Genomic DNA, 26,547 nt, shown 5'->3' with positions numbered 1-26,547 from the left:
GACACTTTCTTCATGCAAGAATATATCACGAGTGATGAAGAAAGTGTCATTTTCTTAATATATAATATTTTTTATGACACTTTCTTCATGCAAGAATATATCACGAGTGATGGCGGAAGTTTCATTTTCTTAATATATAATATTTTTTATGACACTTTCTTCATCACTCAAAATGATGTGATCGGTTACTTGGATTATAAGAAAAACTGATCATTTTTTGTGTGTTTTGTTTCAACTTATCCCTGAGGATCAAACAGCGAAAACCAACCGTTAACGCTTCACACATGAAACTTTAACATCTCGGTGGCTTTCAACATCATTACCGGCAATCAGCTCAGTTTGATTATTTATAATCGAATTTCTTCAGTAATTGTCGGTTATGAAATCTGATTCAGGCCTCTGAAAAATCATTAAGATTTCACATACAGATTCACTATCAATTCTTCTCCCCGTAGGTCAATTAAGTGTCCAAGGTGGTCAGTTAGTTTAAAATTTATTCGTGTTAGTGCATCGTTATGACACCGCAGGTAAACAGGATTGGTTGGTACTTGCACGATTAAATCGCCAGGAGGCACTTGCAACGTGTATAAAATGTATCCTTGCTGAGCTTGGTTTGATTGAGCGAGGTCTATATTATAGCTGTCATCGATCACATCACAAACGAGATTAACTGCGATTGTTGATGTTATATTAACTATTCCCGGTGATACATGTCTGCCGCCGCCGTATGGATCGTTATTATGTCTGAAAACAGTTGCTGGCGGGGCTATTTTTCTCCATGATTCGATGATTTTAGGAAAGTTCTCATTGATAATATCGCTGAGTGATTTTACTAGTTTGTCAGCATTAATCCCTGGTATTACAAATGTTGGTAATTGTTGATCAGTTATTTTGTAATGATTGAGAAACCATTCTCTAGCTTTATAATTATCAATAATTTTATCACCGTGGCGAATCATATTCCAAATGACAGTTTTATTGGCGTATCTAAGATCTGATATAACCTGATTTAGATGTTTTATCGTCTCAACGATTTGCTGTTTCACATCATCGCTGTAGATATCAGAAAAGAAATTGCGCACTTTGTTGATTGATTGTTTAAATTCAAAATTAACAGGATCGAGATATGACCGAATAAATTCTTCATTGACGAGTGGATTTACTCTAACATCTTCAATAGTACGCACATTATTTATTATTTGATGAAGCCGTTCACCATCAGGAGCAGAAAAATGAATGGTAAATCCAGTCCACCTCCACGGGTATTTGCCTCGGTATTTGGGAGTTGTTATAAACGATTTTTCATTTGTGACAAAATCACCCCGACGTGGTTCTGGTGGTCCATGATATTCTGGCGGGATTTCAGGCCAACCTAGTACTGATCTTATCGATGATTGATAAATATCAACGGCGTAATCAGGTGAATGTATTTCAATCGTTGCTGATAGCGTCGGTTCATGAACGTCGATTGATATTTTTGCTTCTTTTCCCGTTATTGATTTTATTCTGCGCTGAAATTCTCATTTATCTCTGTAATTTCATAACTGCCAGTGGGTATTCCAACAACAATCCAATCAGGCGTTCCATCATCTTTATTTTTATTAGCAAATACAAGCGAGTTGTTTGCCGGTGTTCCATTAAATGTTTTCGATCTGATATTTGGCCAACTGTAATACACTCGTAATTGTGCTAGTGCAATTTCTTTTACTGTAATCGCAGTTGGAAAACTGACGTTAAATTCAGGATTAATTGAACTTACTGAGATCATCGCTGTTTTCAGCGGAATTGTGTTTGTCACGATCTGCTGAAGTAGATCCAGTGATGTCATTATCAATATTTACACCTTTAATATCAGCATAGTTGTATACACTAATCATTTCTGTAAACTCAGAATCGGATATAATTCCATCATTAAGACCTGCTGATAACAACGAAGATAACTTTGTGTATGCTACCGTCACCGTGTGCAAGTTTATTATGTAATCGGATAATTTTTTATTCGTACAAGTATTTATCTTTTTTGTAATGATATTTAACACATCTGCAATTGATGTTGTAGCTAAAATATAGATTGTTACGGCTACTGGAGCCCTCATTGTTATCGTTGATAATAATACGCGTGTGGACACAGCAGCAGCGGATACTGAATAAACGATTACGTCAACGATAACTAGTCGTCGTCGATATTTCTTTATTTTTACCGTATATTGTTCGACTCGATTTTTTAAGTTCGCTTGCCATTCACGTGCTTGATTATACCTGTACGATGCTGACGTGTTCATTATATTTTATACAGTAACCAATTGAGGTGTTTCAGCTACAAATTCCAGACACCACCAGAAAGATACTGCGGTTACTTTCCTATCAGCTGCTTCCAGAATAAAAACTTCTTCGTTTCCGTTATTTAATATGATAGACACAACTCCAGAAAACCTGTCGGTGGAATGACGCCATGGGTACGTTGTAAAAATCTCGAATTTTGCAGCACTAAACACAGACAGTCTGTACACGCCAGTGACTGTTGCGGTATATTTGATAGTTTTATTTTGCTGTGACCATGTTGCGAATCCAGATGACACCGTGCATACGATATTGGTAATATGCCCGGGAGTTATTCCGGCTGGAATTTTAATCAGACTAATTTTGTTAACGATATCAGGAATTCCACCGACATCTTCTAATGTTTTTTTAGTTGTGTCTAGGTTAGTTTTGATATCAGAAAGTTTTATGTCAACGGCGTGCGGAGTGCCGAAGAATTTATCTATGGATTCATCTGTTTTTTGAAAATTTCGTCGAAATCTTCCAAAAGCACCCACGTGCACATCATACTCTGCCCGCAACGTGGATAATTTACCGTCAACGGTACTGTAGTTGACGTCGACGTATTTTTTTGTCGCGGCATCTTCGTCGGATGTTGGATCTCTTAACACTACTATCTTGTTTCCGTTCATGCTGAGTTCACCTGTCATTGTGTCGCCGGTGCTTCTTACACGATTAGCAACACTTTTTGCAATTTCATCTCTGATGGTTTTAAATGATATACTTGAATCCCTGATTCTACCGCCGTCAGTAAACACAGGAATGTTATCCGTGACCGCACCGAGTACTCGTCGAATTATATCATTCCATTTGATGTTGCTAGTTTTTAGTTTTCCGTATCGGTCCTGAAAAAGAACAACCTCATCTAGGTCAACTCCAGCCAGGTTCGTAATATGAGCTACTTCATCTTTAGTCGCGTACTTCGACAGATCAATGTCGGATTTTTTTTCTTACTGGTAGAAGAAGATCTTCCATAAATATCAACCATTATAATAAGACCTGTTGTTTAAAACGAAGCGGTTACTTGTATAATCATGCACGACTTTATGTGGCGGTTTGGATGACTTTGATATAGCGTCGAGTACATTAATTACTTCACTGCCGCATATTGGCGGATCCGTCATTGTTTGTGTTGGTAGCGTTGAATACCAAACCGCTGTGTGAAGTGGTGCGACATACTTGATAAACTTACGAGGTGGAGCTAGCCCGTACGAATCAAAATAAACGATTCCACGTGGATCAGTTGCGTATGCGGTCCAGTGAGTACCAGGTCCAGAACGTTCATCGAGATTAATAATACCTGTTTCAGCGCTGTTTGGTCGGTCTGGTAATTGATCTCGCATAAAAACATCTCTGAAGTTTTTTATTTTTAGTTGTTTGGCGGAATCAAGTAAATAAAAGTTTGATGCCGGAATTAACGAATAGATCCTGGAAGCCTCAGACCTCTTCCCCAACGAGACCCCGGTAATCTTAATCAGGTCCCTCTTTTTTTAATCCTTGCCCTGTCGCTTTCTTTAGAGCCATTCAAGCAGCGGTTTCAACAGCACCTAGCGCCGCTGCCTTTGCTACGGCAGGTGCCGCTGCGACAATTAATGCTGGAATAGCCGCAAGAAGTGGAAAAATACCGCCTGTTTTAATTGAATCTTTAACCGCACCCGCAGAGAGATTAAGTTTGACGCCTGTTTTTGATTGTTTAGCGCCGTTGAAATGTTTAAGTTGACGTTCTGATAATGATAATTTATTTTGACCGCCCATGATCTGATCTCGCTTTCGTGATAATTTCATTCCGCAATTTTTTGCTGAATTTGATTGAAGGTTTTTAATCTGACCAGGAGTCAGACTGACACTAACGTGATGATATGGCATTTTATGATAATACTTGTGTTTAATAACGTGATTAAAGATTTCCACTGGTGCATCAATAACCCTCATTCGTCCACTACCACCTTCAAGTAACATCGCTTTATCACTGAGTATAACAGCGATTGCTCTGTAGAAGGCACCACCAGCTGGCGGGTTATTAACGCGAGCTCGAAAGTGTATATCAACGACAGAATGCTTAGATAAATCAAGATGCTCCAGCGAAAAGTAATAAATCGGACACTGTTTCATAAAATCTACTTGTGATATTTGCAACCCAGTATCCACGTTTTGATCACGTCCCATAAATGACATCAAACGATGATATGCACGCGCTACGTCATACTGAGTGAAATTTAATAAAATATCTTCTGATGGTTCCTGGTGCCCATTTATTCTTAACGAAACCTCGCTAACCCCAAATTGATCAAATATCATATGTGAACGTGTTTAGTTATTTACTCGGTCGTTATTTTGTAATGCAATAAAAATATGTCGTGGCGCAGAAACACCTTGCTGTGATGCTATATTCCATGTGAATAAACCATTAACATTACTTTGAACAGCATCTGTAGTTACTTTTAACCATGATAGCAATGATTTACCGCCTTGATCCGTAGAAGAGAGTAATTTTTGTTCTTCAGCGATAGATGGAATCATTACTGGCATCCATAATGAAAGTTTCGTTATATTTACTTTACCAGCATCAGCAGCACCAGCACCTCGCCAGATTGCATCATTATCATCACCTTTTCTTACGAGCACAACTGTGTGTTTAGCTCCGAAGATAACTTTTCTAACATTTCTGCAAAATCCAAAGATGTGAGAAAGTGGAATCGCACATGAAAAATATCTATCGTTTTCTGACAACGCTGCTTGGCGTGTTGCAGATCCTAGGTTGTAACCACCATTAGCACTTTTTATAATATCAAAAGCAGCACCTGGTCTGGCTTCATATTCAAGTTCAGCTGCTGGTTGTGGATCAGATGCAGTATTTTGTGGTGTCTGTAATTTAATATAAGGAATATTATCAGCTTGATCGGTAATATCTTTAGCAAACATCATTGTTGGACCAGCTGATCTTGTGTAATCATCAGAATATCTCGCTAGACCAATTATTGTTGTAGCAATATCGACATCCTTCTGAATTGATTCAATATTTTTTTCCATCAATCATGTATGTGGCGCTATCAAACAGCGCCATAATCCCGTTGTTGACAAAACCAACTCGCAAATTGGCATCGTAGTTAGTATCATCCGCCTTTACAAGTCTACCTTCTACTTCAATAAACGCCTCAGCGGGCAAGAAATATCTACTTGTATCCTGAACCTGTAATTCTATTCTCCCTCGCTGATTTGGTTGTCTTGCGTCATAGGAATAAAATTGATAATCTCGTACTGATTCATCTTTGAGGACCGGTGCATCCATGTCGAATGCTGGGTCAGACATACGCTTGAACATTTTATTATAATTACTATTTTTCCAAATGGTGATCTAAAGACCGCTTCCCGCTATAAGTTTGCACTTATATTTCTTTCTGCTTCTTCAGAGAATTCCGCTAGTTTTTGATTTGCGGCTTGATTTATTATTTTACTGACATTTGCTGGCATAATTTCAGTGCTGGCCAGTTTAACTGGTTGCTGCTGTTTTCTTCGTACTAATCGAGCTAGTCTGTCCTTGACAGTTGAGAAAGCTTTACTAGCAAGATTACCAATAGCGCCAGGAATTTTATCACGAACAGCCTCAATAGCCTTCATCCCTAACTGTTTTGCAATCGGTATTGCTTTTGGAACCATCTTTCTAAATAGACCCGGAACAACATCACCAAGTCCATCTCCGTAAATTGTTCTGTAATTTGGTAGTCGTGAGTTTACTACCCTAACCATGATCGGTCTACGTTGAGCAGTGTGTATAATCATTTTTATATACTAATTAATTAATTGTTTAGTCGCTGTGATAATCATCGGCAATTTCATCAATAAGAGAATGATAAATATTGCGATCCATAATACCGCCTTGAAATACTCTTCGACAAATATCAGATATTTCATTGATTATTCCTGAAGAATTATTCCCAGCTCGTTTTCCTCCAATCAGTATTTCTAGTCGCTCTACGTCAGAAAGAACACTGTTAGGACAAATAATAAGACCACTCCCCAGACCGCTTCCAGTAGCACCTGGTGAATCATCGTCAGGATATCTTTCTTTACCCAGTAAACGTAATTTCTCCTGCTGTTTAGTTTCCACATCTCTAAATATTTCTTCTCTTCGTCTCCCTTCTTCTTCTATGTTTTGCTTCATTTCTTCTGCTATCTGTTTCCTTTTCTCTCTAGATGGTTTTAGCATCTCTTTCTGCGGTGAAGAAGATTATTTTTGTTCTATCTGTTGCAGAGGTTGAGGAATATGATAGGAAGGCTCTTGCTGGGGGGATTGCGGTGGAGAAGATTGCTGTTGTTTTGTTTGTTTCAGTGTCTCTCTCAGAAGTCTCTTTACTTCTTTATCGAGATTTTTGTATTCTGGACCTCTGGCTTGTTTTTTGTTGTAATATACACGATATATCCATTTAATAAGATTATTATCAATTACTTTTTCATGACGGGGTTTTAAAATACCAGATTTATTAAATATACTAGATAATATTACTTCGGGTAATTTTTCTCTTTCAGTATTTCTAATATCTTCAACAAACCCCTTCTTAAATCTTGCAATCAATTCTACGTTTTCTTCTACTGGTTTGGGTTCAGGTGCAAGTTCTTTTCTCACGTCGGTGACTTCAGTACGAAGTTTTCCAATACCTTCAAGTATTTCTTCACCAACGGGTGGAGGTTGAGCTGTAGCTATGTCAGTTGGAAGGTCTTGTAAAATCTTTTTTGTTTTCTTGGTTCTCGCTGCTATTTTTTCAGTCTGCGCTGCAGTTTGTTCTAATACTGGAAAAATACCCTTTTTCCTCTTCTCATCTTCCTCCGCAATATCTCCCCATATAGTTTTTTCAACAGCTGCTGCAGCTTTTTCAGTAGCTGTAGTGACGGGTTTAAATAATTTTTTAGTGTCCTCTTCGTACTCAACTTGCGATTGTTGCTGCGCTTGTAGGTTTTTTCTGAATGAATCTCTAACAGGAAGAAATTTTTTGATTGCTTCTAATCGTTCTCGAGCTATCCTTGCAGTATGAGATTCCGGATGTACCATTTTATTATAACATAATGATTTAATTATAGCAGCAGAGGGGTCGGGGACCTCATATTTTGGTCAATATATATTAATCATTTTTTTTTTTGTAAAAAAAAGGGTGACCATTCCCCACAGTGGTCTGTTCGCCCCCTCTGCTGCTTGCTTACTTGCATGAGATGGAAAGGGCCGATAATATTCTAATGGCACTAATAGCAACGAAAATATTCTTATGGCACTAATATCAACGAAAATATTCTGATGGCACTAATAGCAACGAAAATGTTCTGATGGCATTAATAGCAACGCAAATATTCTGATGGTACTAATAGCAACGCAAGCATTAGTTCCAGGTTACTGAACCAGATGAATTCTTCAATTTGTAAATATATAGTTGCTGGAATAAAATTTAAAATGAAATGTGTAGTTATTTGTTTGATTGTTGAGGCGTTATCGAGTGCTATTTTTAAGACCTATAATTTCATAAGATTGTTCTTCGCACATCTAGCCGGATATTCGTATACCAAAATGTTACCAGTTACTGAAGAATCACTACGATTCTCTCCGAATCTGTTTCAGATAGTCGAAGTAATTCAACTCATATCGGAAACAGACGAAGGTATTCTGAATGGGTAAATCCTACATATTATGCTTCAAATGACACGCCGATAGCCGCATCCGGACAAACTCGGCTATTTACGAAACAAAGAATGAACTGAAAAGTTGCTAATACATCGAACTATTTTTTCATTCGAAACTTTTCTGTCAATACAGCAATTAATCCAGAGATAGCCGAGATAGTTCCAATAAATTGCTTTTTCTTTTTTGCAGGGAACAAAATGTATGAAAGTTCTACAAAGCACTCTTGTGCTTAAAGCTATTTTGCAACGTATGACATGCTATATATGGCTGCCAGTATATTTGGTGGAGAAAGAACGGGAAGACACTATCAAGCTTTCTCACATACCCACGTTGGTCGAGCCGAGACTCTAACTCGCGCGGACCTAGGTGAAACATGTGAGTAATCTGTAAAGGCGAGCGTTTAAAACACTTGGCCACCCCGGACCTAGGCGCTAATATACATACGAGGCATATTTTGTTTCCAAGAAATAGCCAATGACGTTCTGACTGATCGAGAAGTTGCGAATGAAAAATATTTCGACGCATTTAAAACTACTCCGGTAATCCTTGTTTCGCAAATAATAGAGGTGGTCCGAATGGCAGCCATCGGCTAACATTCAGACTCGGGTCATTACTTTCTAGTCAGTACCCATGTAGTCCTCATCCTAATCTATTGCTAGAGTCTTGTTTCCTGTCTTTTTTTGGTGGTGACCATTGGCTTAGATTTAGACATTTCTTGTATTGATTCAAAGAAATTATTTATTCTTTAGAATATGAGCCTTGTGTTATTATAGTGTGTGTGTGTGTGTGTGTGTTAAGATTTAATTTGCTTTTATTTATATGTCAACTGTTTACTTTCATTTATTGAGAAAGTAATTGGTAGATAAATATGGTAATATTTAGCTGTTTACGGTTTCCAAGACACATAGTTTAGCCCCATTGTTAGACATCACTATAAACTGCCACACTGAGGCCATCGTAGCGATATGACTGAAAAATTGTTAAAGCTAAGTTAAAAATCCTAATCACACACACACACACACACACACACACACACACACACTGTGATTGATTTCGTCTGGACCCTGAATTTGGCAAGCCGTCAACCAATGCCGTCTTATGTATATATAAGTCCCCAAAGCGCAGTCCAGTCTTTTTTTTTTTTTTTTTTTTTTAGGGTATCTTTACATCCCGATATTTTGATAAAACCAAATCAAACTAGTTCAAACGAAAACAATACAAATTCATACTAGTCCATGTAGATCAGACTTCGCATTACAAGCTTTAATTTTTAAAACAAATTTAATGCTTATTTTTATTATCAGTGAAATGAGAAGACCTCTCGTGTTTTGCCTTTTTTCTTGTTCTGCTTGCTGAGGTGTAAATATACTTATATATTTAGCATGAAAAATACATTCTAGTTATATTTCTTATTTGCAAATGAATTTGATCATATAGTGCTTTCTTGCGATTAAAATTAAAATCAAATACCAAGCGTGTGGTTTATTTCCAAGTGTTTTTATTGTTCAAGTTGCTCAAGTTCTACAGACCAATCAAAATGGAGATAATAGTATTTACACATGCCGTAAAGAGTAACATTAAACATAAGATATTAAATACTGAATGTCGACATGAATGTATTACGTCTTGTCTTATAGGAATAATAAACCTACCATTAGTAACGTATCATTCAACGATTTTCCGCCCCCTAGTTTCTTTGAGCTTTCCACGTTGCTTATTAGTGACAGTAGCACTTCCGGAACTGGCGCCAAACTTGAACATAATTGATTAGAAGTTTATTGGCTATCTTTATTTCTAAGGTGCTCCAGTTTTGTTGAACTAAAATATGATAACTGTTTTCATAGAACAGCCAAAAAGAATGATCTGCCCCTGCATGTAGATTAACAGAGTGGTGGAGAACAACTTGTTAAGTTCGACAAGGATCGGGTTAGATATGCAGCCGCGTTTTTTGGCTTTACATTACATTACACTTCATGGTCGTTGTACTATTTCGCAGTATCGCTACTTATTATTTACACTGTTGTTATACAAGCTATGGATGTACCTTTATCAAGATTTTTGGAACATATGTATATTAATTTAAAAAGACAACAATTCGGACATGTTAAAACTCCATGAAAACCACAGGTGCTCGACGCGAGTTTGATGTTGAGAAGAAAAAAAACCAAAAAAAAAAACCACAATAATCAGAAGAAGAAAAAAATCACACAGAGTGACAAAAATACCTTAGATTACCCCCAAGACCCGTTCTGACCTAGGACCTTCTCTATCATAATATATGAGAGAAGGTATGTAACTTCCAAATACTTCGTTCCATCCATGACCCTCAATTTCCTTCTGCTGTTTCCGTCTTTAAAGGCACACGTCCATACTATATAGGTTGTTTTACTCATGAGATATTTTTCTATTCATCAAGCCATCATTGACTTTTCTGTGTTGTAGCAAACTGAAGTTACAGGCTCCTTCATATTATTGTTTTTTGTTTCTCAACATCAAGCTCGCGTCGAGCACCTGTGCTAAAAACTTGATCATTTGATATTTGAATGCAACTGTGGTCCTACATTGGAATACATTTACTTAGTCCTACAATGTGAGACGTATCACATGTTATTTATGTTTTAGTGTTACGTCTTACTGCCCAAATAACGGCTTTGTATAGCGTATTCTGATGTCATTTGACATCGGAACGAATAGTCAAAGTTTCAGGAATATCTCACACACTTGGCAGCCCATATCGACACTTTTCTACAAATTGATATGTAATTAATATACTTACTATGCTGTTTTTGTCCTGGTGGAATCATAATCTGACACTGTGAAATGGACGCATTTCATGTTCCTGAAAACAGGCCATTTGCATGTGAGAATTTAAATTTCGTAGGAAAAAGCATCAGAGTAAGTAAAGTCTGACTAATACATTATAACTTTAATTTGTAGAAAAGCACTGATATATGTTCTGCCAAGTGTGGGAGATATTCATGATCATTTCTTGAATCGACTTCCATCTTCACTAGCCAAGGTTCCTATGTTAACCATATCTACTCCTTGGCTTATCTGTCAGATATTTCAAAGCTTTGGGTTTGTGAATTTCATTGGATGCAGAAGGAAGCCACTGCATCCATCAAAATTAGCATGTTCAGATTTGAAGACTGTTCCAATATGATTGAACGAATGGGAGCACACAAGTTGAATGGACTCATAAATAAGCAATTTTCCACTGCCTGTCCAAGTTTGTACAAATGCTTTCTTTCCTTCAAATACATTCTGGTACTTGGTCATACTTGCGATGTTAAACTTGCAATTTATCCTTTTGAAGTCAGTTGCCTCTACCATTTTGGCTGCTGTACAAAGCACTGCTGTTGCTTGATATTGTTTAGTTGGCATTACTTTCTAATGGATGCAACTGCAGATTCCAATAGATCTCACTAGAAAGCAGTGAAATATCTGATTGATCCACCAAGGTGTAGATAGGGTTAAAACATCAGAACCTTGGTTAGCAAGCATGACTGACTTAAGCATTCCCAGCTTCCATGTATGTAGTAAAAAATCTACATATAACTTAAAAGTATATAATATCTTCATTTAAAAGTAGCATTAATAATTAAAAGTTTCTTCTGTCTGAAGAATAGACTTATTTCAAGTTAAGGCACATTAATAGTTCTTATTCTTAATTGTGAATATGAGGGGTATTTTTGGCATGTGCATTACAGAACCATTCAAAAATGTAATTTTAAACTTGGTACATACATTGCTTGGCATTTAAAATAATTTTCATTCCATTTTCCCTCTGATGCAGTATATTCTTTTTGTCTGTTACAATGTTGTTTATTTGAGTTTTTCCAACTTAAATTTAAAAAAAAATAACAATTGAACTCTCCCCATTGTTGTCAAGTCTAATAACTTGTTCTTTTTTTTCAAGGTATTAATCATCCATTTGCATATTATTAAAGTTTTGTAACAATTTATTTTTGTTACTAATTCTTCAGTACTGGAATTTAATTATGCAGATAAAACTTTCACAGAGCAGACAAAATGCCTTTTTTTATAAAGGAAGCGATACATGTACTGTCACATGATTTTTCAGTCTTTTTGTTGTACCCTGTTTTCTTCAAGATTAATTTCTCTTTGTGTGTTAATCTACAAAATCTATATTTAGCCTAATCTGACCATGTTATGATTTTGACAATTATGTCTGGTCATAATCATCAAAGAGAAGAACTTGACTGCTGTGTGAAGCCCAAAAGTATCACACCATTGTTGACACCATGATTTTATTGTAAACATTGGCATTTATGATATAATATTAACCTATTGGTATACCTTAGTGCTAGGGTATCATGGGTCTTCAAGTTTGTGATTGCCAGATAAGTAAAATAAAAACACTGATTTTCATAAAAATATGTATTGTTTCTTGGTTATTCTTTGCTCGATGTTAAAATGCATTTAATTTTGCAGTTTAAATTGTGACTTCACGAAATGATGTGATAAGCAGATGCCTTGTAGATATAGGTTAAGCAAGGGGATTTACTCTGATATCTTCGTTTGTGTAATACCAAAATAATATTTTAATGATGGCATATACTTGTCCTAATGTTTAAAACTTGATGTATATGCTGCAAAAAGTATAAATCATCTTGAGAAATGGATGCAACTTCCATGGCACTCATTCTACCACTTATGCCATCCAACAGAAATTTATCTGAAAGAATTAAAGAAATGCATCTGAAACCACCAGTGATGGTGAGATAGCACCATGATTGTCACTGCGAATGGACCACCAACATGAGCATGAAAGTACATGTCGACCTCAGACTATTCAAACAACTCCTAGTGTTCCAATGAAAAGTAATAAATCATGTACAACAAAGTTTTAAAGTCATCACCTGTCAACTGCAAAAGCCACCAGAAAACAACAATCATCCATACTTCACATTTTGACTCTTACTTGCCACCATATATTTAATCTTTTGGTTCTTGACAGATATGGTAATCATCTGATCTTACTCTTGCATAACATCACTGGCCATTATCAGATGACAAACTGGTTAACTGACTTGTTATAGTGATAGCCATTTTTAGAAAATACAGATTCGATCTGAGAATATCTTGTATGGACATTACAGTGGTATTCATGGGTGTAGTTTTAAAATTGTGCGCTCATCAGTGGTCCAGATATTTTCCTGAAATCAATTGGTGATGCAGAACTAGTAATTTGTGGTCATCGTGTATATAAGAACAATAGTTGGCACTATGCAGAAAAAATATTGAAAATTTTGAATACAGTAAAACCTGTCTTGAGGGACCACCTGTTCTGAGAGATCAGGATCTCCATGCACAATTTATTGATTATATAAAGTTATGACCTGTTATGAGAAACCACCTGTCTTGAGAGATGATTATTTTTTGGCAGAAGGGGTGGTCTTTCAAGACAGGTTCTACTGTACCATGATACCATAGAACAATGGTATCATAGGAAACTACCATACATGTACCAACAATTCTTTCAGTAATGAAAGCCTGACACCGGGAAACAGACTTTGGTAAAGATAATAAGGATTAATTACCTTTACCATATTAATTAAATACTGCTTCTGGACACATGTTACAAGAAAATGTGGCCATTTGTAAAGGGTAAATTGTACATTTCTGCACTAATATGCTGGCAGTAGGTCATATTGGAGGGTAGCCTTTCTTGAGAGATACTTTTGAACACAACTTGTATCTGCTGAGTGATTCTGGCCATAAAATGTGTAGCTGCTGTTCAGAGGGTCCATTTATGAGGTGGACCACTGTATTTGATGTTTGTTTTGGAAGATTTGTTAATTGGATCTCAGTTTTCTAATTTATGGCATTAATATCTTGAAATATTTGTATTTCAAATATATGTTAAGAAAACTTAGTATATTAATTTTATAATAGTTTGACCTTTGATTCATTTTTGTATTTTTGTAGTCAGTTATGTTTAGCCATTAATGGGGTTTTCATTATATTTATAACAAACATGTTGCTGGAAAAGTCTGATTGAAAGCATTTTTAAAAAATGTACCACATAATGTTTTGGAAGGTATTCAAGATCTAAAGGGACTGTTACCTACTATCCCCCATAGAGTTTTATTTCACAATTACATTATATATCTGACAGTAATGAAGGTTATTTCAAGTTGTTGCATTATGCCTACAAGCCATTTTTCAGAACTTTGTTCTGAAGAAACTATTTTCAAGGTAGGAAAGGTATTGCAGAGATTTCTTGCATAAAATGAACACATAGTATTTAATGTCTAACGGGACTTTTACTATTGTCCACATGCCTTTTTTAGCAATTAAGTCTTTGAAAGACTAGTTTAAAGGGAATTTTACAGTATACCCTTGTGGCTACACTTAATTTCTGTTTGGAAATAATCTGATGTATAAACATTTAAACATAGCAAGAGATTAAAATGGACATTTGCTATTTCTTCCTTACAAGATTGGATGAGTATAATATTTGAATGGTGGTAACAAGTATAACAACTATTTCTACAAAGTGGTGGCCATCTTGTTTTACAGCTTTAGCTATTTCTTCAGGTTGTGATGAGTGAAGACTTTTTATCATGTTTAGTTGGTCCTAATGAGCATGGTGCAGATCTGACTTCCAGTATTCCATCTTGAACAGCACCATTGATTTGGGGTTGGAGTTATGGTTAAGTTTTGTACTTCACCTTATTCACATGTGTTTGTGCAGATGCTTACAGTAAGTATCCCACTAACAGGTTTAAGTGAACTGACAGTATAGCAGTGTTAGGACCTTGAACATTGTTTTCATATCTGAGGTATTTTGACATTTTATGTGTCTTAAATCTTTATAAATTATGTTACTTAAAACTATTTTTTTCTTAAGATATTTTACAAAGAATAAAAGAACATGGACTTATCATGTATTCCTGGCCCATCTTTTTGGCTAGTAGATTGTCAGTCCCTTCAAGGGACTATTGTTTTTGACTCTTTAGATAAATATTTAGTCATACATATTTATTTTTAAAAATTCAGTATCTTCTGTGAACAAATTTCCAGGGTTGTTAGTTAAAGCAGTATTAGATTGTCCCATCTTCTGTAAGAGCTTTATAGAATATAGAAGACCCTTTTTAACCTGAATAATAAAGATGAGCATCTAGTTTAAAGTCCATATTCCATGATTAGAAATATGATTACTCCTGATTGAACTCTGCATGGTGGAGAATGCACACACATTGGTGTTATAAATTATAATACACCATCACCTGATAAGTCGAATGGTCAGGAAATATGTTTATTGTACATGCATGTTTTTTGTTATTATTACAGCATGTAAACCCTTCATATTTTGCCATTACTTTCAGAAGGAAAAATGGATTACTTAGAAGAACTACAAACTCAAGAAAATAACCTGGAATGCAGAATTCAGGACCTGAGGGAAAAAAAGAAGAAACTCGAGAGGAAACTGAGGACACTGGAAGAAGTACAGAAAACATTCTTACTGACAAATATTTAGGTCTTGATTTGTTTCTAATACAGGTATTCAGAGGTCTCGCTAGGATTTTAAAACTAGGAGTCCAGGACTCCCATTTTGGTAAAAATAGGAGTCCCACCATCAAAAGTTGCAGTCCCTTTCCTTCAGAATCAACACAGACGTGAGTGCATCTATTATTAGATGAGAGGTTTTCGTAATGTAATCACTCACTATAATATAGCTTCATTACACGTCCATTGACAGGATCGCAAATTTATGGTTTATTTATTTGTATATGTACTTGTAGTGATTTTAGGCAAATAAATAGTATCTGATTTGCTGTTTTTTCCCCCGTATTTTCGCAATATGTGTCAAGTCAGAAAACAGTTTAGACCTTAAAGCACATCTCACGAATTCCACAACATAGCATTGTCCCATACATTTCTGACCTACATAATTTGCATTTTAAAGTTAAATCTTTAATATTATAATACATAGGCTTTGGTTTCAATGATTTGTATATTTTTTCTGAATATATTTGCCTGATTTAAGAAAACAGACAATCTAATAAACTGGTACATCCCAGACTTAGCGAAGTCCACCATTATTTCCCGTTAGGCCTACTGGTTCACTTAAAGTTTCAAACTAATTTTATGACCAAATAGTGTATAAGAGGCAGTTAATATATATCAAGATCACTGAGTCTGATCTTAAAACACAAGTTTATATGTTTTATCATCAGAGGATAGCATGCAGGAAATTGATAGTTGCTACCTTACTCGGAAAAGGGTTAATGGTCAATCAGCTATCAAAACATAATGCTTGTGAACAGGCAAGAATTTGTCAACGTAATTGATATCAGAACTAGGCCTTGCTACTGATGTATTAATGAATACATTTCACTACAACACTAGAACTAAGCGGGCTAAGGCGAGGGGTATTTAAAAAAAATACCGTACAGTCAGTCAGTGTACCTCTTATATAATCACAGGGCAAAGTCGTTTTCGCTTTCCTAACAGAAGAAGGCAAAGTTTATATTTTAGGCGACTTGTCACCTCAACATGTCTTGATGTTGAGGTCACGTGCACTGCTTATTCCGCTACATTCAGAAATGAACACAATAAAAAAAGCTAAAGTTGTTTATTTGATGTATTTTTATAATTGACCACATGTACAACTCTGGGTCTTTCTGCCTCTGAATTCAATCACTGTAAATATTAGTACATTTTCTTACCTGGCTGCCAGTCAAAGCCATTGAACTTGCCGCCCAGCTATTGCATCATGTTATTTTTTTATGTACTCTTATAAAATGGCAACATGTATGTATCAAGGGGTCTTTCAGTCACTGAATTCTGTCATTGTAAATATCAGCACAGCTAATTGATCCACACATTTTCCCACAAAGCAGGACTGGCAAGTCTTTTAATTTTGATGCACACCTATTACATGTGTATGGAGGACTCCCGCCGAAGTGATTTTCGGCGTCCCAGATAAAAAAATTGGCGTCCAGATACGCATAATTAAGCGTTTCCGAGATCTCTGGGTATCTAAGCTGTGGCAAAAAGTAAATTTGATTTAAATGCAAAATGTATACAGGGTTCTTGATGACCCAGTATTTAACACACCAATTTCCGATTTCATACTAATAGAAAGATTGTGACCTGAGGGTAAATTCATGCATAAAAGACGTTTAAGTCTTTCTTGATATACTGTATATGAAATTAAATAAGAAATCTACAGATATACTAAAAGGTCCAAAGGTGAGAAATAACAAAGAAAGCATAGATGATTTCAAACAGTGAAAAGTTTTAAAAAATCCAGTACCATAATGATAGAACTGTAAACTATAGGCCTAGTCTGCAATCATTGTTCCAGTTCAATTCTTCTGGCTTCACACCAGCAGATTGTGGCCACAGCTTGTCAGTCTGCAAGTTAAAAATAGGTTGTAGCATGCCATCTAACTAACAGCTGACACTTTTATTGACCAGAATAATGGCAAATATGGAAACTGGACAGAATTGAAAAAGAGATTCATGGTCAGATATCCTGCTGCCTATATTTGACATGCAAGTGGAAAATTAGAAAGTTGCTTCATTCTAGACATTAACTGATAAAGTCAGTAACCAGTTTGCTTATAGTGGTTCTTCATATAAGCAGAGTTCGCCTTGTGTGGGATCACATGTTACTTGGAATACTTGGTCTAGTGTTCTTTATATTTTGAATGTTGTGCACTTTTGGGCATGTTTTTTTCCCCCTGAGGAAAACAAAAATATTCCTAGAACTTTTGTTTAGTGCATATCTATCCAGGTCTTTGTTGGCCATAGCAGTGGCTAAATGTGATACAAACAGTAAGATGGAAATTAATATTGATTTTAAAACAACATATTTGTCAATCAAAACATTGAAGGTTTATAGTAGCTTTCTCTGAGTTGCAATGTAAAGTCTTTAACAGTCACTGATATAACATAATTTTAAGATTGAAGGAACACTAATGGTGATGATCTAATTTATATGGCTGGTTGAATTAATGACAAACGGGACTACAGTAATGCAGATCATGAACCAGAGCAGAAATTGTTACAGTGCATGTGATTTTAGTTGAAGCAGATATTCAAACATGTCAGTGTTTTCATGATGTCCAAGGAAAGTTGAAAGTACAATGCATACAAAGTTTAACTCCCAAATACATCAAAGCAGAAAAATATTACACATTGTTACCAGTAGTTTATTAAAGCTTATTTCATATTATCCTTTGCCCCTTTAAAATATTGTCTGTCCCTCAAGTTGGACAATGGACCGTACAATGTCCCCTGGCCTTGGCATCCTAGTTGCAAAACTGCAAAAGACGTGGAATACGGTTTCCGACCTGATTGACCTGGATACAAAGAAAAATAAATCAGTTCACCAATCAGTCAATTTGGACAAATTGGATATGATCACATAAAATTGGACCTTAGCAAGAATGTGAGAGATAAGTGAAAGTACTTGATTTTTATATAATAATACATTATTAAAATTGATTTGCTAAGAATATATTTATTCAGTTAAGAAAAAATATTATGTATTAAGATGTAATAATATAATGTACTTTTAATTTTTCACACTTTTGCTTTAAGACACATCACACATGTAAAATTTTTGCATTGGATGATATCAGACCAATAATCTTGCATTTAGATGATGTCACATGTAAACTTTGTATTTAGATGACATCACATGTAAACTTTGCACTTAGATGACATAACATGTAAACTTTTACATTTAGATGACATCACACATGTAAACTTTGCATTTAGATGACATCACATGTAAACTTTTACATTTAGATGACATCACATGTAAACTTTGCACTTAGATGACATAACATGTAAACTTTTACATTTAGATGACATCACACATGTAAACTTTGCATTTAGATGACATCACATGTAAACTTTGCATTTAGATGACATCACATGTAAACTTTGCATTTAGATAACATCACACATGTAAACTTTGCATTTAGATGACATCACATGTAAATTTTTACATTTAGATGACATCACATGTAAACTTTTACATTTAGATAACATCACACATGTAAACTTTGCATTTAGATAACATCACATGTAAACTTTGCATTTAGATGACATCACATGTAAACTTTGCATTTAGATGACATAACATGTAAACTTTTACATTTAGATGGCATCACATGTAAATTTTACATTTAGATGACATGACACATGTAAACTTTGCATTTAGATGACATCACATGTAAACTTTTACATTTAGATGACATCACATGTAAACTTTTACATTTAGATGACATCACACATGTAAACTTTGCATTTAGATGACATCACACATGTAAACCTTTGCATTTAAATGACGTCACACATGTAAATCTTTGCATTTAAATGACATCACATGTAAACTTTTACATTTAGATGACATCACACATGTAAACTTTGCATTTAGATGACATCACACATGTAAACTTTGCATTTAGATGACATCACATGTAAACTTTTACAGTTAGATGACATTACACATGTAAACTTTGCATTTAGATGACATCACACATGTAAACTTTTACAGTTAGATGACATCACATGTAAACTTTTACATTTAGATGACATCACACATGTAAACTTCGCATTTAGATGACATCACACATGTAAACTTTGCATTTAGATGACATCACATGTAAACTTTTACATTTAGATGACATCACACATGTAATCCTTTGCATTGAAATGACATCATACATGTAATACTGTTCAAAAACATTCAGTTTAAGCATTTTTCTTTGGAACAGTTGCTATCAACAGGGTTCCCACGCTACCAGAAAATCTGTAAAAAGTTTGGAGAAATGATAAATTTTTTCCCAACCATGAAAAGTCCTTGAATTTTGCAGATATTGATGAAAGTCTGGAAAAACCCAGGAATTTTCCATCATAACTTGACTTCCGAAACAATTACATAATTGAATCATAACTGAACTGATTGTGAGTTACGTTTATCAAGTTCGAACCACAATATTAGGAGGTTGTAGTATGGATCATTTGGGTGCTTGCCATAAATATATTTGTTGAGACAATTCAAATGCTCGGTGGGTTAGATTCGTCTAATAGACTTTCTGTTTCACAGACAGTTCGATATCCGTGTCTTTTTTTATATGGAAGGTATGAAAACCAGTCTAGCATCACAAGAGGAGAACATGGTGGTGTTAAAGCATAGGGGCAAGGGGGCAGATTTTATGTACAAATTTAATGCCGCAATCAGCAACCTTGTATAAAAAAATCATAAAAAATCAAGTACATAAGTGCGGTCAAAAATGTCCATATTTTTGGATACCTCTATTAAAACAAATAATAAGAATATTATCCATTTGACCAAAGAAGTAAATGGCAGTTCATAGCAGAAGAAATGTATGCACCCCAACCCCAAATTTCTACCTGCAATTTTCATGTCCGAAGGTCATTTTAGACACAATGTGATGCTCACAGTGCAAACACAAGCCCCTTTCCTAGATCACAATTCTGCAAAACAATTTGTACTAAGCAGCTTGATGCAACTGAAAATAGTTGTTATTGAAGCCGTTTTTTTAGATATTCTACTTGCCCCAAACAGATGTGTTTACTGCTATGGGAAGCTAGCTCTTCTTCCTAGCCAACTGTTGGTATTTCACTATCAATATACTGCAGAGTAACTATGGAAGGTTGTTGTTGTTGTAGGGTTTAACGTCATTTTTCAGCACATGATAGGCTATACATGGCGGCCAGTATTAATGATGGAGGAAGAACCCTGAAAACCCCCTGAAAGAACCACCGACCCACGAGAAGCTACTGGCAAGCTTTCTCACATACCCACATTAGCCGAATCCAAGACTGGAACCCACGCAGACAGAGTTGAAATGGCAGTGATCCGTAACGGAGAGGGCTATAAGCCACTCTGGGCCCCAACTATGGAAGGTGTACATGCCAGACATCAGTTTCAAGAACAACACAAGCCCAAACCACCTCGTTCACAAATATATCCATATCTTTAGATAGTAAACAATAATAGCTGAAAAAGTCACACCATAGCCTTATGATAAGAAATTTGCCAGGGGCCAATTTACAATATTGGACCCTGCCACCATAGTCGCTTAGCGGATGGAATAGCAAACTTAAACGTTGTTAAATTGAGATATACCTGCATAAAATCGATATGAAAATTATTTATTTCTCAGAAATTGCGAGTATTAAATCGTTATGTCTTTAGTCTGCTGAAAGACGATAAAACTAATGCGTTGATCAAATTTGAGCTGGTACTAACGTTTTTGATAGCTAGTCAAATGAGTACATAGAATCTCACAACCGTCATTTTCAAATGTTGTAGAATTTTTTTTTAAATGAAAGTCGTATACTGGTTGTTGAAAGAGTACAAAATTCTCAATATTTATTCGGAGACCTACTTCCGGAGTTTTTTTGTATCCCATGACTACCACGTTGACATGTGCTCTCTTATGCAGGAGCATACTCTGCTTGATGAATCCGACAGGCCAAGATTCTTTTAGTTGTTCTCGAAATAAATATGTTGAGAATTATATGTTCTTTCTGGTTTTTACAAAAGGTATCAGACTTTCATTTAATATAATTGCAGTTTTGTACAATGACATTAAAAAGGAGTTTGTTGTTGATATCACGCGACTATCGGACTTCCGATGTCGTTGTTTGAGAGTTGTGAAGTCTTGTGACTATTTACGCAAATGGTGAGTACCGGGTCAGGTTTCATCTATGCAGAGTTTCATCTAGTCTGTCAGTGGATTAAAAACATAACAAATATAATACTTGCCATTTTTGAGAAAATAAATAATTTTCCTATCGATTTCTTGCAGGTATAAGTCGATATAACATAGTTTAAATTTGCTAGTCCTGCTGGTAAGCTATCTTATGGTGGCGTCAGATTCCAAATTTTTTATATGTAATTGCTCTGAACCCACACTCCATCCTAAATGTCCAAATGTGAAAATTTGGGTTGGAATATTCAGAGGAAATCCAAATTAGAAAAAGTTTGAATCTCTGAGCTGAACTTTGGTGCAAAATTATTACACAGTGACATGTAGCGTGAAGCATTGGTTTTAATCTTAAATAGAATGCAGGAGAGATGGGAAATCATCGTCCCTTTTATTATATATTAAGAAACGATAAGAGCCCGTGTTTCAATACAAGTTTTGGGACTGGTTTATTGAACTACAATATCTAATTTTGGTCTTTCGTCAAAATTTAAATCAACACTTTTGTAAATGTCTTTAAATGATGGAATTTTTTAACCAAATCATCCTAAGGAGTGTAGGTTGGTTGAAAAATCTTGTTTGAGATTTTATTGCCATACTTAAATTCAGGGTTAAACTTTTTTCATTACAAGATAAAATTCTAATATTTTGGTTTTTTTTTTCATACAGTGATAGGAAATGTTTAGTTTGTATAACATGTACATAAATTGCTCTAGAATTCTTTAGACTTTAGAATTAAAGGATTGAAAGGAAACAAAATAATTTATGCTCATTATGTTGTTTCCACGTAGCAACATAATGCAGGTCAGCAAAGTAAAGTTAGGATTTGTATTTTGTACATTGAAATGGCTTTAAATGCCAATTTATAGGAATATAGTCAGATTTGTTTTGTGTGACTCATTTTGTCGTTTTATACATGATCATCTTTTCTGACATGTTTTGGAGCGTATTGAAAGAAAAACATCACATATTTGGAAAATACATGTTTTATAATCCAAAATGTTCTTTAATTCCATTTAGTAATGGTCATATGTTAACCTTGAAAAACTAATTTTATCCTGGAAAAGACCTGGAAATTTATATTTAGAAAGGCATGGGAACCGTGTATCAATAATTAGCATATTTCCGTTCTGGAAAATGATTTTCTATCAGTTCTGGCACAAAAAGTGGTGTCCACTTCAGAGACTTATTTTTGATTGCATTGTTGTCACAGTAGATTGTGAGACCCTAAAACATACTGGTTCTGCATGCTGTGAAACTAGACTATCCCTTGCAGTCCAACATAGAAGCAGTCTTTCATTATTTTTTTTCTTGTAGACCATAACATATATGGTGTAGACCTACCAAACCTAGCTTTTCTAAGTTAATAATTTGTGAGTTGATTATATGGCTGATATTATTGAGGTATGTGTGTCTGTTACTAAAATAATGCCTCATATGCATACTTATCATGGACAGATACTGGTACTGTATTATTTACCATCAACTATAGTTATCTTTTGTCAAGAAAATGCTAGCAACTGAACACATCTAAGAACATGTATTGCACCATGTGAGTGCTTCTATTTTTAGGAGGGATTTTTTTAATATAACCACTCACTTTCTAGCTTTGTTACACAAATCCATTAATGGGACTGCATATTTATGGTTTGCCTACGTACTGGTAGTAACAACACGCATTGGTTAAAAAGGTGTACTGGTACTAACGATATGCATTGGTTAAATAGTATTTGCTTCATTATATTTTTCATATTTTCACAAAAGTGAATGATGTCCAAAAACAACCGTAACCGTATAGCATTTTTTAAAATTCCACAACATAGTATTGTCCCATGTTTCTGACCTACATGATTAAATATTTAGGCTAAATCTTCTATCACATTATATTTAAACTTTATTTTCATTGTACTTTATATTTTCCTTAATCTGCTTGCACAATTATTTACGAATATAGACTATCTAATGAAGTGGTATTTCATAGATGCAGCGATGTCCACCATTGCAGGTTCGCTTATGGTTTCAAACTGATTTTATAAAGAAAATAACGATAATGCAGCAGTTAAAATCTCCATTTAAAAAAATGCTTTTCACAGATTATATTTTTAAAAAAATAAATTCCTATTTATTTATTGATGTTCACATTTCGAAACAGAATTTGGTATTTTTTCATTATAGTATAGTAGGCCCAACTTTAGGAAACCTGCAGTGATATCTTGCTCCTAAAAGGGTTAATGGTTAGCTGTTTGTTGGTGTAGGCTAATTGGTACCGACACTGCATACATAATTTCACCTTGGGTTACAGAACTTCCTCGCTACAGCAAGGGAGCATCTCAAAAGTCGTAAACTACAGCCAGTCATTTTATGTCTGAAAAATCAGGGCAAAGTTGTTTTCGAATTCCTAACAGAAGAAGGTGGAGTTTACATTTTTCAGACAACTTAGTTGTCCCCTTTGCCTGGTAGTGTGACCCTGGTCAAATCATTTTCATAAAGATAAATATTAATGGATCTATTTGTGTACATATTTTTTCCTTTTTCCAGGAAGAAATAAGGAGTAGATCACAGATGGAAGAGGTGATGCCACAGGACTATCAGGATGCAGTCAGTCGCAAGAAAGCCCTGGAAAATCTTCTAGATGACTATAGACTTCTGGGTACACTGCCTATCTTTAGGACTGTTACAAAAAAACAAATTGGGGAGGGTAGGAGGGGGGTGCAGTTGGAAAGACCCCACCAACCATCTATTTGTGATTGTCTTGATCAGCATAAAACACTTAGAATGCTCTAGGTAACCCTGATCAATTAAAGTAACTACCAAACCCCCTTACTGTTAAAACTGGAACATGTATAAATAACCTTTCTTCAGGTTGAATTATGACATACTTTCTACTAAGAGGTGAAAAATACGTTTCTTCTACAATGTTTCCTCATAATCCTGACATATTCTGTGGAATGGGCATATATTTTACTCATTTCACTCATCTGTCAATCACATTACTTCCATCTGTATATCACATTACTTCCAGCTGTCTATCACATTATGCCATATATCTGCCCACATCATATCCCTCTGTTCACCATGTCATGTCTGTCTAAATCACACCATGACCTTTTTTCCATCGTGTTATCTCACATCCAGTTGTCCATGTCATGCCATATCCATCTTTCCATCACATCACACCATGTCCATCAGCTCATCATGAATTGCCACATCCATCTGTCCATCACTCACACAATGTCCATCAGATATCATTTGCTAGTTTTCAACTAAATACAATTATGATTCAGAATTTCTCTCTCAGTTTGATGATAATTATTGAAGAAGATGAAATTAGCTTGCAAATGACTGTTTATAAAAGATTGGAGATGAATGTTTCATTTGTTCAAGGAAATTTTGTGAATAATACCAGATTATATTGATCAATAAGAAGACTTGTAATGCCATGAAACAGTGTTGAATGAGGGTGAAAGCAGTGAAATTTTAGATGCCATAGCCTGTGAATAAAGAAAAGATCAATAGATTATGAATTTCGTTTACCTTTTGATGGTCTTAGCATTTTTTTCAGAAGAAATTCTGTAATTTGGTCTGACAATGATTGGGGCTGCAAAATACTCAAACAGATTGTAGACATAGATGACACTCATACAGGTACACATTTTAATCAGAATTCTCATTTCAGCATATTTTTTCCATAGATTTGTTTATCCTGAGGTGCTTGTACTTTTTGTTAGATATGTCCAGAACTGTGTGCATTTAGAAAATATTGTATATCTCCCAAATCAAACTCTTTTTTTTAATGAAAATTTGTTGTTGTTATTTTATGTCAAAGATCAAGGGTAAAAATATTTTCCGTTTGCTTTTTAATTGCAGGTGTTTCTCTCTACACAGCTGAAGATCCTAATAACATCATATGCTTTGATACAATGCACAAGGGAAAGTTCTTTGAGTCTTATTATGTTGAAATAAAACAGACTGATGAGGAATTGATCATTGCCAAGCACACTTTACCAGGATTTATTCCAATCCTGAAGATAGCAGACACATATCTAAATAAGAACATGAAGGAGTTTGTTCATCTTGTCAACCACAATCTCCATGCCTACATTGTACGGAGAGAAGAACTCAACATTGTGAAGGTAGTCCTGGGTTTTTACATTTCTTCCATCAAATAACCTAGGGACAAGGTTAATACTTTAGCCATTCAATGACATTTATAAGAAATGAAAAAAGGAAATTAGTTTGATGATGTAACACATCTTGACCTAATTTAGATCAGTGTTATTTGTAGGGATATTTCATAGCAATGACATAGTGGTCTTCTCCTAGGCATCACTGTTTAAAAGCCAGGAGAGATTATGTGATGATCATACTACAGTGTCCATCATCTATTTGCAGGTGTTTGTTTTAACTACTCCTAAATTATTTTGAGGAAAGTAATGAAACTTGGCATTGTGAGGTGTAGTTGGCCTTCAATGAAAATTTTGACTCTTGAAGATTGCAGCTAGGGTCTCATCTTAAATCTTATTTCTTTTTCATTACTCTTTCTGAATGAATGTTCATATCAATATATGGCTTCAGTGAAGACTTACTGTGGTATCTAGTGGGTCCTAACTGAAAATGATGCCCATAGGACATCTAATATAGCCGTTATGGCAGCCATTTTTGAATGTTTCTATCACTATGATCATATGTACATTGGGTCCATACTGTAAGATGTCATATATGTAGATGGTGCAGGATGACAATGGTTTTGATCTGATGTCCAGCATGCAAATCTTGTTATTGCAACTGTACCTTAACATATGGTTATATTAGCATGGAATTATTGTCTCTTCT

General features: G+C 35.2%; 1 protein-coding gene across 3 annotated transcripts in view; it reads left to right on the top strand.

The window, feature by feature from the left end:
- Positions 1-26,547, top strand: part of LOC149784355 (centromere protein O-like) — a 52,816-nt gene that overhangs the window by 11,137 nt on the left and 15,132 nt on the right. For 2 of the 3 annotated variants that reach the window (XM_089932401.1, XM_089932403.1), the window contains exons 1-4: positions 9,730-9,913; positions 15,343-15,461; positions 24,253-24,364; positions 25,582-25,847. In XM_089932401.1, coding sequence (XP_089788527.1) covers positions 15,351-15,461; positions 24,253-24,364; positions 25,582-25,847 — 489 coding nt within the window. In that variant the 5' untranslated portion in view covers positions 9,730-9,913; positions 15,343-15,350. Of the gene's footprint in view, positions 1-9,729; positions 9,914-15,342; positions 15,462-24,252; positions 24,365-25,581; positions 25,848-26,547 lie in introns of those variants that run through there. The other variant, XM_089932402.1, reaches the window with a different exon arrangement.

Source organism: Sinohyriopsis cumingii, chromosome 14, assembly GCF_028554795.1.
Source record: "Sinohyriopsis cumingii isolate HCF-2022 chromosome 14, ASM2855479v2, whole genome shotgun sequence".
Lineage (NCBI taxonomy): Eukaryota > Metazoa > Mollusca > Bivalvia > Unionida > Unionidae > Sinohyriopsis > Sinohyriopsis cumingii.
Note: the sequence above shows the minus strand (reverse complement) of the source record. Positions and strands in the feature narration are given on the sequence as shown.